This window comes from Elephantulus edwardii, unplaced genomic scaffold (genome assembly GCF_000299155.1).
Source record: "Elephantulus edwardii isolate Elephantulus edwardi_28Jun2011 unplaced genomic scaffold, EleEdw1.0 scaffold00068, whole genome shotgun sequence".
Lineage (NCBI taxonomy): Eukaryota > Metazoa > Chordata > Mammalia > Macroscelidea > Macroscelididae > Elephantulus > Elephantulus edwardii.
The window spans coordinates 9,232,732-9,248,339 of NW_006399818.1; the positions used below are offsets into that span (position 1 = coordinate 9,232,732).

Here is a 15,608-nt window from a genome sequence, read left to right on the forward strand (position 1 = left end):
TTATTTATGCTAAAGGAAAATGTATTCCCCACTGAATTAGCTCGTGGGAAGCATAACAAGCTCATTAGTAATGCTCAATTGTGCTGTGGCCTTTTGCTGTGGTGGAGAGCAGGAAAAATGACATCCAAAAGGACATTCTGTTGTGCTTTGCCTTCTCGCAAAGAAACTGTGATATAACATTGGACTCAGTGAGGCTTAGCTCAGGCTCAGCTTTGGAACCTGAGGAAATATTCCTGAAAGGAAAGTGGTGTGTGTAGCCTGCACTGGGCGTGAGGTATGTCTGGTATAATGTGGAGGGAAAACAACTTTTTCCTGGAGACTTAAAGCATTGTGACATTACTGAACTTTTTATGTATTTTTTTTCCCTTAGGCTATTTTAGTAGTAAGTTAAACAAGAAGTAGACTAGATTATTTTGCTGCTTGTTAACAATCAAAAGTCCTAGGTTACATAGTCTCTATTATTCTGAACATTATTAAATTCATTACTTTTACTAATCCTTAAAAATATATCAAGCCATTTCATTAAGCTAACTTAATTAAATTTATATTTTCCCGCTCACAGACTTTAAAATAGATTTTTGAAGTTAAAATTGCTATTGCTTTTTTTTTGTCATCAGCACCTTATTGAGAGAATAACGAAGAAATTATTACAGAAAAGCATTGAGTAATTCTGTTTTACAGTTAAAATCGATGCTTATGTTTTTTCTTGTATTCTTGCTGAAGAAGCTGTGGTTAGCTGTGAATTCTTATGCAGTGCGGAATACCTTATATGAGTTCTACATAAAATTAGATGAGAGATATTTAATATCAGTTATTGAAATGCTTGTATTTATAAAGTACATTTACATTATGCTTATGGAGGAATATAAAATTCTGAGGTAATTACATGCAAGCTATGTTTTATAGTTTATTTTACAAAGCCAAATCCTTCTAGAGTTACTTTGATACAAATGCCACTAACTGCTTGTTTAAAGTGTGTTCAAAGTGTTCCTCTTTCATATGAGGAATACTTTTATAAAGTAAGAAGCAAGATATGATTTCTCTTCTTACTCTGTAGAGAGGAAGTTTTAGGTTTTCCAGCCAAATAGAGCAGTAAATTAGATTCCTAAATCTTGTAATTTGGGGTTGGGCAAAAGCTGCCATTGTCTGCATATTAAGATTTGTTCTATTTTCAGAAAAGCAACATCATTTCAATATAGATGACCATGCAGCCTGCAATTCAAGTAAGTATTTTTCTTGGATAAGTATGCCTTTAAATGGTTATATTAATAGAATTTATAATAATTTAAAAGTAGCAATATCATGACAAAGTATTTTCAGATTTCACTGGCTTTACCAAATTTTAATAACAGGATTAGCATATTTTGACTTTTTTGTTTCTTCTGAGAAAGATTTTAATTCTAACCTTCTATTTGTACTGAATTTGTAGAATTAAAAAAAAGAATTTAGAGATGAAAGATTCATCTTGTTTATACCACACTGGAAAGAGAATTGAAAAATTGTGTAGTTTCCCCCATTGAAATTTAGTATATATTGACTGTTACAACAATTAGCAATAAAAGCAGATATGTTTTTATTTTTGATAACTCTGTACATTTACCCTGCACATGTTCAGGTATTGTAAATTAAAATTGTAAAGAGATTTTTTTTTTTCATAATTTATTTGCCTGTTTTCTGGTGAGAAAGGAGAATAGGATTACCAAGATGAAAAAAAATAATTTTTTATCTTTTAATTATTTCCAGAATGGATGTTTGCTGTATTCTTAAATCCTTTTAATGCTTCTTTTGAGGGTGTATGTGTGTGCATATGCTAGAAAGAAAGGAGAGTCAGCAAAAGAGAGAGAGACCTTCAACAAGATTAGTTGACTAGATGACTGCAGCAGTGGACTCCAGTGTGTCAGAGATGATGAGGATGGCACAGGATAGGGCAGGTTGCACATCTGTTGTTCATAGGGTCTCTATGTGTCGTATTTGGCTTGATGGCACCTAACAACAGTGTGTGTCTATATGAATGAACTTAAAAATTGACTTAGGTGAGCTCTGGTGGCCTAGTGGCAAGCAGCTGTACTGCAATCCCAGGGATGAGTGGTTCGAATCCACCAGATGCTCTTCTGGAGAACGAGACACAATCTCTTCCTGTACTAGTCAGGTCTGATTTGACAGTGTGTGTACACACACACACACACACAAACTGACTTAAAAATTACATTGAATGTCCACCTAGAAATATGCAAGCAACTGATGATAAAATTTGCTGTTGAAAATGACAAACTTAGAGTCAACCAGATTTCAGGTCTGATTCTAGTCTGCCACTCTGGCTATGAGACTAACTAGCAAAGTTCTTTACTTCTCTAAACTTGTACTTCCTTTCCTTATGCTGGGGATTCTGGAAAACCAAAATCCCCTGCCGTCAGGTCAGTTTGCACTCATGGTGACCCTCCACTGAGTTTTCAAGGCTGTACATTTTTATGAGAGGAGACCTCTTTCAGCTCAGGGCAGTTGGTGAATTCAAACTGGTGACCTCTGAGTTAGCAGCACAATGTACAACACATTTTGCCACCAGAGCTTCTCAAGTTGAGGACGGCAATGCTTATTTAGCATTGTTGTTGTTGTTGGTAGCTGTTGAGTTGACTGTAACTCATAGTGACACTTTGAACAATGGGTCTGCACCGTGCCCTGTCTTGTGCCATCCTCATCATTGCTGAAATACTTGGCCCATTATAACAGTCACTATGTTACTCTGTCTGTTTGAGGGTCTTCCTCTCTTATGCTGACCCTCCACCTTTACAAGCATGATGTTTTTTCCAAGGACTGGTCCTTACTAACAACATGCTCAAATTATGTGAGGCGAGAAGTTTTACCTTCCTTGCATCAGAGGAGCAGAGCATGTGCAAAAAAGTGCCTAATAGAATGTATGGTGCTTAATGGGTGCTTTGGAAGATTTGTGGTGCCATCAGTACAATAAAATTACCCAGATATAATGGAGATTGTACTTAGGTCATGGAAGCCTTTTTATGCCCTTTTTTTCTCCCTCCATTCCTCTCTTCTTTTCAAGATTATAGCCTAAGAAACCAGAAACCCTGAGACACAGTTCGGCCCTGTTGTATAGTGTCCCCAGGAGTTAATTCCAGCTTGATGGCATACAACCACATGTTTCACTCATGAAAACAGTATATGACAGACTGGAGAACTAACTTATCAAATGACTGAGAACACCTTGAATGTGATCCAGCCTGTGCTCCTCGTGCGCACAACCCATGTCTTTCTTCTCTAGCAACAAAGAGCCCCATTAAACGGTTTTTCTTGTGGGACTAGGGGATTTACCGCAGTCTTTCATGAAGTTGAGTCCTCTTACAGTCTCATTCGTATTCAGTAGATTTGAAACTCCTTCAAATCTGTTTTTATCTGATTGTCCTTTCTTTTTTGTTCTCTTTTATCCAAATCCTAGAAATGTCATCTGTTTCTTGTCAATTATATTTTCCTGATTCCTTATCCAGATGAACACCAAATTCACTATTGACCCGATTCGAGCTCATAGCAGCTCTTCTGTATTTGAGAACAATCTTTATGCACATAGTTTCTGTTACTAACATCTAATTATTAACGATACTAATACTCTACTGACTGACCCAAGTTATCATAAAGCCTCTGATTTCAGTGATAGGAAAAGCCATGATGTATTCTTTTTCCCGACCGTGAAAAGAAAGTAGAATGATTCTTGTTGCTCTTATTTTGTAGCCTTTCCATTTTCACACGTGACTTTTCAAAGTCCCCTTCTACTTCACGCATGCCTTTCCTTGGCAAATGTGTGCACCTGCTCTGACTCCTTTGAGCTCTACTAAATGAACAATCCATGACCCCTTATTTTAAGCCACAGTAGAAATTTTTTCCATTTTAACACTCCTGTGCTTTACACAGGACAATTCATTCATTTAACATACTCATTGTGTCTCAGCTATCTGCTAGACTTATGCTAAGTAATATGAAGATATATCTTTTCCATCTTTATATTTTAAAATATTATTTATATCAGTAGTATATTTTACAGTTAAGATGCTAACACTCGGGTTAAGTAACTTTTAAAATTTATTAACAGTTGAAGGAAACATTAGTGTTTGCTTACCTTACTTCCTTAGCTTGATAGTTGAATCTATTCATTAATTGAGGATTGCAGTGACCACAGTATCAAATACTGAAAATGTCTCAAGTTTCTAGATTATGTGTTTGCTTTTTGTTTGCTGCTGTCATTTTATATGTGAATATGATTTTTATGCATGTTTTCACCATGTCTCGAAGAATAAAAATCATGTGTGTCTTTTCTGTGGGTTTGCTATAGTTTTATATTTATTATATAATATTAGATATTACTTACAAATATCTTTATATACAATCTGTGCATTTCTGTAGTTTGATAGAAGTCTCTATTATGTATGTGTTATAAACTGTCATTAATATTTGATCTAGACAATGATGATTTTCAGTCAAAGTTGGTCGGTGTTCTCTCCAGGTGTGGTTTGGAGAAGATCTACCCTTAAGTCCGCGGTGTCCGCTGACTCCCCGACACGGCCCTGGTTTGGCTGATGTTTGTCAGTATGATGAGTGGATAGCTGTGAGGCATGAAGCCACTCTGTTGCCTATGAAAGAGGATCTGTCGATCTGGTTATCTGGCTTACTAGGTAAGGATTTAAGAGACCCAACATTGTGTTCTCTCAGTCAGTCAGCTTTAGTTATTGAGAGCCTTATTTTCTATCAAGGGGTTCATGTTCTAGAGGCTAAGGTACTCCAGTAAATGAATATTAGTGTCTTTGTCCCTGTTAAGCTTGCATTATACTTAGGGAGAGAAACTATGATTTACTGTGAACCCTGGAGATTGAATAGTAAGGAAAATTTGAGATTTAACTGAAGAGCTTAGTAAACTTTGAGTAATTACTATTTTCAATGTTATAATATTAAAGTGGGTTTTTTTTTTAAATATGTAGGTCTAATTCTTAGGTCTATATTTTACAGATTATTGTTCTTAATCTTGTATGAGGCATGAGATTTTGAGTAGAATATTAGTTGTTGTTAAGTTCTGTTAGGTCATCTGCGACTCAGCAATCCTATGTACAACGGCCCTAAACCTTTCTCTGGCCTGTGACAATCTTTTTGTCTCTGACACACCTACCCCTGTTACCCTGGTCACTGAATCAATCCACCTCATCAAAGGTTTTCCTCTCTTGTGCTGTCCCTCCACCCTCCCAAGCATGATGTCCCTCTCCAAGGACTGGTTCCTCCTTACAACATGTCCAAAGTATGTCAGACAAAGCTTCAGAATCCTTGCCACCAAAGAATATACATACTATAATTAATATGGTTCGTATTTTTGACACATGAGGGGTAGTTGCTATTGTTATGTGCCCTCAAGTGGCCTGAAACCCATAGCGACCCATTGTACAGCAGCTCTGAAAACTGCCCTGTCCTGATCCACTCTTATGGATTCTAACACACCTAACCCCCAATGCCCCAGTTAGTATATCAGTCTATCTCATCTGGGGTCTTCCTCTTCTGTGCCGTCCCTCCATCCTTCTGAGCATGATGTCCTTCTCCAAGGACTAGTCTCTCCTGTCCATCTGCCCCAATTATGTGAGATGGAGCTTAAAAATCCTAGCCTCCAAAGAAAAACTTGGTTTCACCTTCTCCAAAACACACATGTTTTCTTGGCAGTCCATGGTACATTCAAGATTCTTCTCCAGCACCACAATTTGAAGGCATCGATTCTTCTTTTGTCACCTTTAGTCATTGCCCACCTCTCTGATGCACAGAAAGTAATTGCAAAGACCATGGCCTGGATTAGGTGCACCTTAGTCTCTAGACTGATGTTGTTGCTTTTCAGTACTCTGGAGAAGTTCCAGACAGCAGATTTTTCTAATGCAGTTGGTCTTTTGATTTCCTTACTGCTGGTGCCAAAAAGTGTTGATTGTGGAGCCCAGCAAGCTGTAATTGTTAACAGCCTCAATCTCTTCTCCATCTATCATGGTGCTGCCAGTTGGCCCAGTGGTGAGAATCTTTGTCTTCTTGATACTGAGCTTCAGTCCATATTGAAACCTACAGTTCTTGGCCTTCTGCAGCAAATGCTTCCGGTCCTCCTCAGTCTTGACAAGCAACCTTGTGTCATCTGCGTATCTATCACAGGTTGTTGATGAGTCTTCCTCCAATCCTGATACTACATTCCTCCTCATAAAATACTTAGATCTTATAAAAAAATTAATTAAAGTAGACGTCAGATTTCTCTATTTTTTATTAATTTCTGCATCACAGACATTATTGTTTTAGTTGCATTCTGTTTAACATATGTTTTAATTTGTATTTGAACTGATATTTCTAAGAGTAAATGCTTGGAAAGTTATTAGGTATTTGTCCAGTGTTTTGGCAATAATCTGATCCATGTAACTAAAATCATACCTTATTGTGTAATTTACTGATATAAAAGAATCATAACATTGAAGTATGCTTTTAGGTATTGAAGTTAAGGCAGAAAGATTATTGGAAGAACTTGATAATGGTGTACTGTTGTGCCAGCTGATTGCTGTTCTTCAAGACATGGTGAAAAACTGTAACTCTGAAGAATCAGGGGTAAGTAAATGTTTGAATCATGTGAAGGATGGTAAACAGTAAATAGTGATTTTATAGTCTGTTTATGTACACTTCTTATCATTTCTACAAGATTACAAACTTCACCTCGACTAGCTATGAGACATTGGATAATGAACCTTTTAGAGAACCTGGAAAATATGTAAAATCTAAGTGTGAACATTTTATTTGTGAAAGGTAAATGAATATAAATGTGATAATGTCTCTCTGATGCCCTGAACAGTGCATAGAAGGCATCTCATATAGTTTCTCTTGTTCGTAATAGTACCTTCCTCTAGGATTGTTGTGAGTGTTAAATGAGAAGAGAATTTGTGATAGTGCCTGGTACATATTTAGAACGGTGAGCACAGTTGTTTTTGTTACTATGTTCTTTATGTTGTTGTTGAGTACCAGAGAGTCAGAACCGACCCATAGTTTTCAGAGGCTGTTAATCACACAGGAGGAGATTGCCTATCCTTCTCCGGCATAGCTGCAGGTGGCCTCCAACCGTGTGCCTCTGGGATTGTGGTGCAGCTTCTTGCCACTAGGCCACTAGAGCTCCCTATATTCTCTACGTACTACCTTCATGATAGTTTTTATAAATATTAATTTAATAAATAATACATATTTAGATAGACTTCTTCTGTTGATCTTGATGTTATGAATTTGAAGGAGTTAAGATTTCCATTTCATCAAATATAGGTGCTTTCAAAGGTTTGAGGTCTGGATATTCATACACTGTTGGTATCAATATAAAGTGGTACCATCTTTTGGAGAAAGTAAGTGATATATATCAACCTCATTGGAAAAATATGCACATGTCCATATATACACATATACACACATCAAATAGGATAGCATGCTTTGAAACATATATAGATAAAACTACATGTGTAGCTAATCTTAAGAGATAACATTGCCAAAAAATGGAAGAGACGATTTCAGATGATGCAAATCATACTTGTATTTATCTGCATTGTTTTGTTTTTGTAATGATCATATATGTATAATTAAAGGAAAAAGCTCATGAGATAGCTGATTCTGAAGACTAAAAGTAACAGGAAGGACATAAAGAAACTGGTTATGGTGGTTGTTTCTAAGGAAAGAAACTAATGGGTAGATGTGGAATACATTTTAACCTACTATATTTTTGTATAAAATCATGCACTAGTTGCTGACTCCTTGTGCTTTGGCTTCTCTACGTTCCAGTGCAATCTTCAGAGTTTCTTCTGACATCCATTTTGGACATGTTGTAAGGAGAGACAGGTCCTTGGAGAGGGACATCATGCTTGGGAGGGTGGAGGGACAGCGCAGGAGGGGAAGACCCTCTATGAGGTGGATTGATTCAGTGACTGGGATAATCAGGATGGGTGTGTCAGAGGCGGTGCGATTGGCACAGAATAAAACAGGGTTTAGGGCTGTTGTACATAGGGTCGCTATGAGTCGCAAACGACTCGATGGCACATAACAACAACAACAACAGTTGCTGACTCAGATTGTTGTTGTTAAGTACTTCGAGTTGAGTATAACTCAACGAAATGAACAATAGATCTAAACTCTGTCCTATCCTGTGCCATCCTCATCATCCTCATCACATTTGAGTCCATAGTCATTGAGGGTCTTCTTTACTGACCAAACATGAACTTCTCCTAATAGCATATCTGAAACAAGCTTCCCCACCTTTGCCTTCAAGGAAGTGGTTGGACGTTCTCTTAGACATACCTTTTTGTTCTTTTTGGCAGTCCCTGGGGTATTTACTCTTCTTCTGCAACACCACAATTCAAATGTATTGATTCTTTTTCTGTTATCACTATTCACTATACAGCTTTTAGATAATTGGAAAGACTGTGACTTGAATTAGGGGCACCTTAATCTTTAATCTGGCACCATTGCTCTTCAGGACTTTGAAAACATCTCTGACAATAGACTTATTTTTTTTTTTTTTTAATGCTATCCATCTCCTCATTTCTTGATTGCTGGCACCAAGGGTGCGGACTGTGGATCCAAGCAAGATTAAATCATTGACAATTTTGATCATTTCTCTGTCTGTCATGACCTTGCTTATTGGCCTAGTGGTGAGGATTTTTGTTTTCTTAGTGTTGAGGTGTAATCCATATTAAAGACTGTGGTGCTGGAGAAGGGTACTGAATGTACCATGGACTGCCAGGAAAACAAACAGATTCATCTTGGAGAGGATTAAACCAAGCTACTCCTTGGAGGCAAGGATTCTGGGGCTTCGTCTGACATACTTTGGACATGTTGCCAGGAGGGACGGGTCCTTGGAGAGGGACATCATGCTTGGGAGGGTGGAGGGACAGCGCAGGAGGGGAAGACCCTCTATGAGATGGATTGATTCGGTGACTGGGGTGATCGAGATGGGTGTGTCAGAGGCGGTGCGGTTGGCACAGGATGGAGCAGGGTTTAGGGCTGTTGTGCATAGGGTCGCTATGAGTCGGAAACGACTCGACGGCACATAACAACAACAGTCCTTTTTTCCTCTCCAGCAAGCACTTCAGGTTCTTCTCACTTTCAACAAACAAGGTTGTGTCAACTTCATAATGTAAGTTGTTGAAAGGCCTCCCTCCAATCTTGATGCCACACTCTTCTTCAAGTCCAGCTTCTTGAATTATTTGCTAAGCATATAGAGTGAATAGGGAGAGAGGATACAGCCCTGGTGCACACTTTTCCTGATTATAAACCATGCGGTTTTCCCTTGCTCTGTTCAGACAACAGCTTCTTAGTCTAGGTTGATATTTCATATAAGTATGATTAGATGTTATGGAATTCCCATTTTTCTTGAGGTTAGCCATAGTTTGTTATGATCCATACAAATGCCTTTGCATACTCAATAAAATACCAGTCGACATTCTTCTGATACTCTCTACTTATAGTTGTTGTTGTGTGCTGTTGAGTTGAAACCAACTCACAGCTGACCCTCCAGCAAGTTTTCAGGGGCAGTTAATCACTTGGGAGGAGATTGCCTGTCCTTTCCCTATGGAGCAGATGGTGGATTTGAACAGCGTGTCTTAGAGATTGTAGCGCAGCTTCTTAACTACTAGGCCACCAGAGCTTCTTATATACTCAAAAATTTAAAACCCTCAGCCTCAGAAGGATAATCTTGGTTCTCTTGGGCCACATAGTAAAAAGAATATTTTCTAAAAAAATACCATCAATTTTCAAAGAACTTGAACTCCAAGAACACCAAACCCACTGTTGTTGAGTCGGTTTTTATTCATAGAGCCCCGGTGGGAATCTTTACAGGAAGAGACTGCCTATCTTTCTCCCACTTAGCAGCTGGCGGATTCTAACCACTAACCTTTTGGTTTGCAGCGCAGTGTCCAATATACATCTTCACTAGAGCTTCTTAGAACAGGCAACTAGTTCCTTACTTCTTGGTTTCTTCTATTTCTTAATCTGCATATAAAGAAGTAAAAAGGCATTTCTGTTAACCTTTAACATTTTTAATTTGTATTGAACTATATGTGAGAGATGTGCGAAAGAGATACTATTTGGCGTTTATTAAAATGTCATAATTTCTTTAAAACTAGGATTCTGGGATCATTTTTAAAACCAAAAAAGCAAAGTGTAAAATGCTTTAATTCTACTGCTTATTTTCCTCTGAATCATTTTCTAGAATAATTTAAAATAAAGTCATGTTTAAAGTTACCTTTTTTCCTGATAACATGCTCTTTTTAATTGAAGATTTTCATATTGAAATTCATTGCTGTCAAGTTGGAACCATCCATAGCGTTGGGTTTCTGAGGCTGTAAATTGCACGAGAAGCGATTGCCTGTCTTTTCCCCCCTCACAGAACCTGTTGGATTTGAACCACAAGATAATTGCAGTCTTTGGTTTAGCAGTACAGCACTCTACAGATAATTCCACCAGAGCTCTGTATTAAGATGATTAGCATCATCAAGTGTACATTTTCCTTGGATGCATATATAAGATGATTTTCTTTCTCTTTTCCAGAATTTTCCAATGAGAAAAGTACCCTGTAAGAAAGATGCTCCATCAGGTTCATTCTTTGCTAGAGACAATACTGCTAACTTCCTCCACTGGTGTAGGTCCATTGGAGTTGATGAGACTTACCTCTTTGAATCTGAAGGATTAGGTACGTGTTATGGTGGTAATTGCTGTTTCTTTGAAGTTTATCAGTTTTCCTCTTCTAATTTTCCTTTGCAAATAAGGACTCAAATGCCACATCTCATTTTAAAAATCTATGAAAAAAAGAAATAATTGGAAAATCAGATTCTAATCAAATATATTAAGCTTCTTTTTCTATTATTAGAAAAGAAGATTATATGCCTCAAATGCTGTGAAATTCTTTACTTCCTAAATAAGTTAGGTTTGGGAAGATTTTGTTCCAGTTCCTTGTTAATTAGTGTTTTCATTAGGAATTACTCTACCAAGACTAAATTACTTGTAATGTCTCTTTAACTTGATAATTATCAAAATAATAGAAGACCAAGTAGTGTGTGCTCATAGGTTTTTTATTTACTTGGTAAGCAGTAGCTGCTAGCTTGGTTATCTAAATGGAATAATGTTTTGACAATTCATTCTGAAAATTCATGCTCAACCAAAGAATTATTGACATGTTTTCCCATTTCCTGTAAGCATCTGTGCAGTGACTAAAGTGATAGCAATATGATTAAGTTTTAGGCTGTATCTAGGGGTTTGCTCCCCAAGGACGTATTTATTTGTCTGTATCCCTGCTTTCTCTTCTATCAGAATCTGTATACATATCAGAACAGTAGTATGTCAGGGATGGAGGGGTAGGAGCAGGCCACAGTGAGAGAGACAGGAGTACTTTGTTACTGATACTGTTTATAATTGCTGTTTCAAAGTGATAGTAAAAAACAAACTTATTTTTAGTTGATTTTATTATTATTATTAAACTCTTTAGTGACAGTACAACTAATTATTGCTGTTACTCATAGCAGACTCATCAGTAAGTTTTCAGATGCTGTAAATCACACAGGAGATTGTCCATCTTTCCCAGGAGCAGATGGTGAATTCACACCATCAGTGCGCCTTTGAATGTAACTCCTTACCCTCTGGGCCACCAGAGCTCATGTTTGTTGCCTGTGTACAGGGTAGGTCACTCCCACTGCCCTGTCTTTAGTGTACTGCTGATAAACCTGACCAGTAAATGTAATTGCCATTTACCACCACCCTTCTAGTTGATAGTATGTTTGAACTGAGGTGTGTCTGGTCTTTACTGACAAGGTAATTGATTTAATGTCATGTAGAGCTTCTCAAGATCAATGGGAAGAGAAAATGCTTTAAATTCTTTAGTTTCCAGTTAGTGCTTCGATTGTTATGTCCTGACGGTGCAAATAAGACTCAGTCGATAGCAAGCAGTACTTCATTTCTAGACGTTGAATAGATGACGGCAGTGAAGATTCTGGAGCTCTCAGAGATGTGCCTCTTCCTTTACATTTTCTAGAGCTCAAAGAAACTTATTTATGTTTGGAAAAAAACAGAATTAGTAAAAATTTCAATATAAATGCCTTCATTGGTGTAATTTTCAAACCCAAATATGTTTTTGTCCTGAGGTGCCATTGAATCAATCCCAGTGCATCGCCACAGACCTGTGGACAACAGACCTGCCTAAACATTGTCCGGTCCTAAGGAGCTGTGCTGTCAGCTCAAGGGCAGTTGATTCAAAAGTACCCCCTGCTCAACCACAGAAAGATGGGTGGTGTCCTGCCACGTGATTAACATACAGCTGACATGCTGAGAACCCGCTGGAGGATCAGCTGTGAGTCGGTTCCAACTTGAGGGCACTTCATAGTAACACCAGTAATAGTCGTTTGGGACATAGACATTCATTTTGGAAAATCAAATTTATCTTTTTTTTTTTCTTAGATTGTGCTTTTGGTGTTATATCTAAAAGAACCATTGCCAAATTGGTCTGCTAACCAAAAGGTTGTGGTTGTGTGCTGTAGTCTCCCGGCGAGAAGCTGGTGGATTCAAACCGTGTGCCTCTGGGACTGCAGGGCAGCTTCTTTCACTAGCCACCCCAAGGGAGAAGGAGGAATGCCAAAGATTTACAGCCTCAGAAACTAAAGTCACTGTGAGTCAGAACTCACTGGACAGCAGTACGTTTAGTCTTTGGCGTGGAATCCAAAGTTGTGCAGATTTTCACCTAAGAGTTTTATGGTTTCATTTCTTTCATTTAAGTCTTTTTGAATTAATTTTTTTTTATATAGTGTAAGGTGGTAGTTGTTATTATGTAATGTTGAGTCAGAATTGACCCATCACTGACCCTCCAGAGGGTTTTCAAAGGCACTTGATAGCATGGGAGATTACCCTTCTCTGTCCTGAGAAGCAGCTAGTGGATTCAGACTTTGTACTTTGGGTTGCCAGTGCAACTCCTTACCACCAGGTTACCAGAGCTCTTATAGTGTAAGGTAACAAGTCCAAATGAAGTCTTTTGCTTGTGGATATTCAGTTGTCCCCACACCATTTGTTGAAGAAAAAAACCTCTTTTTCCCTTGAAAGATCTTGGTATCCTTGTCAAAACTCAGTTTGTAATAAAGGTGAGATTTTATTTCTGGACTTCTCGTTCTACTCCGTGGACATATTTGTCTATCCTCATGTCAGTAAAACACTTGTGTGTACTCGTCTTGACTACTGTAACTTTATACATTTTTTAAGTGGGAAGTGTGAATGCTTTGATCTCCATTTCAAAGCTGTTTTGCCAATTCTGAGTACCTTGTGTTTATATTTATGATCAGCTTGTCCATTTTGGAGGGAAAAGATAAAAGGTTGTTAGAATTTGATAAATATTGCATTGAATATGTAGATAATTTGAGGGAGTGTTGCCATTCTTTAATTATATTGAGCAATACTTTGTCATTTTCAGTAAACAAGGACTATATGTTATTACTATGTACTGCACTACTTTTGAAGCTATTATAAATGGAATTATTTTCTCCATTTCATTTTCAGATATTTATTACTAGTGTATAGACATGTTATTGATTTTTATAAATTGATCTTGTATCCTGCAACTTTCCTAAATTTATTAACTCTATTAGCTTCCTCCCCCCTTTCCTTAGATTCTTTAGAGTTTTCTGTACATGTCCTCTGTGAATAGACACAATTTTTATTTTTCCTTCCAATCTAGATGATGTTTATTTATATTCTTGCCTAATTAGTTAGGGTATCAGGTGTAGTGTCCAGGAAAAAATAAGGAGAGTTGGCCTTCTTGGTTTTTGTTCATAATCTTAAGAGGAAGACTTTCATTCTTTTACCATTGTGTATGATGTTGTCTGTATTTACCATAAATGCCCTTTATCAGACTGGCAAAATTATCTTACAGTCCTATTTTATTGAATTTTTTGCAGGATGGGGGAGTTAAATGGTTATAATTCATATTAATAACGAAATACAGTCAAGATAGGTCCCAAAATGTGCAAGCAGGCATTTCAGTCTCGCAGCTCTTAGTGTTCCCACGTTCTCAGTCCTGCCAATATCTACTTCCCCTGAAATTGTCTGGCAAAGTTCTCATTCTTGCCAATGTTGACTCCTCCCTCCCCAAAATGCCATCTCACATGCGGTTCTCCAGTTTAGCCTTCACTGTTTCTGCCATCCCAAAGCGTGTCCTGAATTTCACTGGGTTGAGGAAAGTCTCTCTCTCCTCTGGCTAGACAAAGAATTCCATCTCTTCTGGCGTGAGAGGAATTTCTCTTCTCTGCGGCTAAAGCTGTTCTATTTATTGCTGATACTGGCCAGTCCCATTGTGGAATGGTAGATAGGCAGTCCCTTTGTGGATAGGCCAACAGATGTATCTCACACAGTCCCACCCCTCCACATAGTCATCTAAACTAGAAAAGCCATATTGAGTGACATACTCAGTGGGACACCCTCTAGCTTTTCTAGCCAATAACAGTCATATATGAAAGATGCACTTTTTCCTTAAAATATGCAATAGCTATATTCATGAAAGTGTGTAATCAGCAACTTCATTCTTCACATCTTTAATCTCTCCCAATTTCTGATTTGCCCATCCCTATCATACCAGACCTCTCCAGAGTGCTGAAGTGCAAAGATGTCAGTCTAGAGACTAAGGTGCGCCTGATCCAGGCCTTGGTCCTTATGGTTACTTGCTAATTATCAGAGAGTTGGACAGTGAATAAGGATAAGAAGAATTATTGATGCCTTTGAGTTGTGGTGCTGGAGAAGGACATTGAACATACTATGGACTGCCAAGAGAACAAGCAGGTCTGTTCTGGAGAGGGTGAAACCAACTAGCTCTGTGGAAGCAAGGATTCTGAAGCTCCATTTCACATACTATGGGCATGTTGCCAAGAGGGACCAGCCCTTGAAGAAGACAAGAGGAAGACTCTGGATTGACACAGTGACTGGGCTATTAGGGGCAGGTGTGTCAGAGGCTGTGAGATTGGCTGAGGATAGGACAGAGTTCAGAGCTGTTGTGCCTAAGGTCACTCTGAGTGCATGAATCACAGGTGACTCTATGACACATACAACAACACCAACCAGTAAACCAGTACTCTGAGGAAACAAGCACATGCTCCTTTCTCTGAAGAATCTTCTGTTACAGTTCAAACTTTCAGCATCTGCATTGATAAGCAAAGTCCAGTCAAGAGCAAATTATCACAGTGCAGCCAGCCATACTAGATCAGAACATGGAACATCTTTAATTCCTTGCAAGCCATCCAAAACTAGGTCAGCTACAAATCCAGGAGTCCATGCTTCCTGTGTTCCAGACTGACTTGTTCCTTCTCTCAATCTTAGCCCTCACCTGTGGCCAAGTCAACAAGATGTGTGCCCACGGGACTCCCTGATTCTCTAAGTTAGCAACCCTTTTGCTTTTCATGTGCATGCTAGGTCAGCAGTTCTGATGGAGCATGTCCAAACTCGGCCTGTCTCTTCATTGCCCATGCCTCCGAATTCTAGTCTGGTTGAATCCACCTCTTCACCACTAGTGACCATATTCTCCAGCTCCGTTTAAAGTCAAGTCCTGGAAA

The 15,608-nt window shown here is 38.3% G+C and overlaps 1 protein-coding gene across 1 annotated transcript in view; it reads left to right on the top strand.

Moving 5' to 3' along the window:
- Nucleotides 1-1,205: 1,205 nt before the first annotated feature.
- The window catches only part of GAS2L3 (growth arrest-specific 2 like 3), a 26,466-nt gene continuing 12,063 nt past the window's right edge, over nucleotides 1,206-15,608 (top strand). The window contains exons 1-4 of the mRNA XM_006888522.1: nucleotides 1,206-1,223; nucleotides 4,508-4,676; nucleotides 6,497-6,612; nucleotides 10,582-10,723. Coding sequence (XP_006888584.1) covers nucleotides 1,206-1,223; nucleotides 4,508-4,676; nucleotides 6,497-6,612; nucleotides 10,582-10,723 — 445 coding nt within the window. The remainder of the gene's footprint in view (nucleotides 1,224-4,507; nucleotides 4,677-6,496; nucleotides 6,613-10,581; nucleotides 10,724-15,608) is intronic.